This window comes from Macadamia integrifolia, unplaced genomic scaffold (assembly GCF_013358625.1).
Source record: "Macadamia integrifolia cultivar HAES 741 unplaced genomic scaffold, SCU_Mint_v3 scaffold553, whole genome shotgun sequence".
Lineage (NCBI taxonomy): Eukaryota > Viridiplantae > Streptophyta > Magnoliopsida > Proteales > Proteaceae > Macadamia > Macadamia integrifolia.
The window spans coordinates 260452-262203 of NW_024870482.1; the positions used below are offsets into that span (position 1 = coordinate 260452).

The 1752-nt window shown below is 43.4% G+C and overlaps 1 protein-coding gene across 1 annotated transcript; it reads left to right on the plus strand.

Moving 5' to 3' along the window:
• Positions 1 to 1020: 1020 nt before the first annotated feature.
• LOC122069203 (nonsense-mediated mRNA decay protein 2-like) lies at positions 1021 to 1494 on the plus strand. The gene has a single exon (XM_042633162.1). The coding sequence runs from the start codon at positions 1021 to 1023 to the stop codon at positions 1492 to 1494; it is 474 nt and encodes a 157-aa protein (XP_042489096.1).
• The last annotated feature ends 258 nt before the right edge of the window (positions 1495 to 1752 follow it).

The following is a 1752-nucleotide window of genomic DNA, read 5'->3' on the forward strand; positions in this document are numbered from 1 at the left end:
AGGTACAAAGGTTGGATGAGGGTAAGGTCCCAAAGCCAACGTTGTCAGTTCAACCCAACAAGTAGTGGCAGCCATCTCTCCATCACAACCATTTGTGATATAAGCGGATGCTCCGGCTCAGAAGTCCCCTCGTCAAAGAAGACAATTTTCAGAGTTGGAGATGCCAATCACAGCAGTATATGAGAAATTGAAGAAGCAAGGATTGTTGGGAACAATGGCTCCAAGAGTAATTCCCACTCCTCTCCCGACTTGGTATCGAGACCATGAGTATTATGCTTATCATACCCAGAAGGGGCATGACATAGAAAGGTGCCTAAGGTTACAGCATGCAGTTCAAGATTTGGTGGATAACGGGACGATTGAAGTTAGGGTCAAACAATCTCCTAATGTTACTACCAACCCACTCCCAAATCATGGTACGATCAACAAGTTGGATGATGATAAGTCAGAAGAAAGTGACCCCGCTCAGTTCATTCAGCCGAAGAAGCAAAAGGGTTGTCTGACCACCCGTGCCTATCGGAAGATCATGGCACAAAGAACAAAGGCCATGAAACTTCCTCAAGAAGAAGAATCATCAGAGTCATCAGAAGAAGAAAATGGAGAGTAGATGTCCACCTTCCCTCCTTCATCCAACCAACAATTCCCTCCCTATTATCCGAGATCGAACCTTCCATCATCATTAAATCAACCTTTACCTCCATCCATCTATCTCCAATACCAGCCATATAACCCTCATCCTCTACCTCCACAATATTATCACCCTCTTCTACACCAACAACCTTTATCCCCCCTCAAAGGGAAGGGACCCCATCTTTATCCTACCATGTGCAATCTTACCATTCACCATCTCCATAAATACCTCCCATCTCCCATGTAACATCATCATCATATCACCCCGTTTCATACCCATCGTCAACCTCATATGACTCCCATTCCCATAATTCAGTCTATAACCCAAGAGAAGGGTGGATTGGTGGATATGATTTGAGCAGCATGCAAAGATTGCCCGACTCCTCAAAAATGACTTCATCATCAGGTTCAGTCAATGCCCTTGAAGAAGATCAATTCATAGATCCCATGTCTTTGATTCAGTCGAGGGTATCACAAGAGGATAGATCAGAGACCAATGAGGAAATTACAGATGATCTCCTGAGGGTAGTAATAACACTATCAGTAGAAGAACAGATCAAGGAACATAACTCCCTAATCCATATAGGGAGTGACACAGAGGAGGATGAGTTTGATTTGACCCAACTTCGAGCTAATGACAATGGGTCAAACACCATAGAGATCTTTCGGTCCATACGTTCCAAGTATTACGAACGTTTAGAAGCAGGAGAATTTGGGGGCCCTGATGAAGAACCTGATGAAGAGCCGAGTGAAGGGGAAATCAATGATGATGATGATGATGATGACAATGACGATGACGATGAGGAAGCGGACGAAGATTTGAACAATGATAAGGAATATAGACAATTATCTAGACTGGGATGATTACCTTGGGCCAAAAAATCAGGATGTGGATGATGAGTCGGAATATTACTCACCAGATCACCAAACATGTTTTTCAGTATATGCTATCGGTGGTGATGACCTAATAGTTGATCTGACAGGTGGTATTCAGCCTTCCCTCTGCATGGGAGGAAATGATTCTACATCAGACACAAAAAAATGATGAGGAATTTGGAAAGCCGACGCAAGTTTATATGGACGAATGGGAATCCGCATTAAAGATGGAAGAAAAGCTTTGTG

Coding starts and splice junctions, on each gene's coding strand:
- LOC122069203 (XM_042633162.1), top strand. CDS start 1,021: ATGACTTCATCATCAGGTTCAGTCAATGCCCTTGAAGAAGATCAATTC.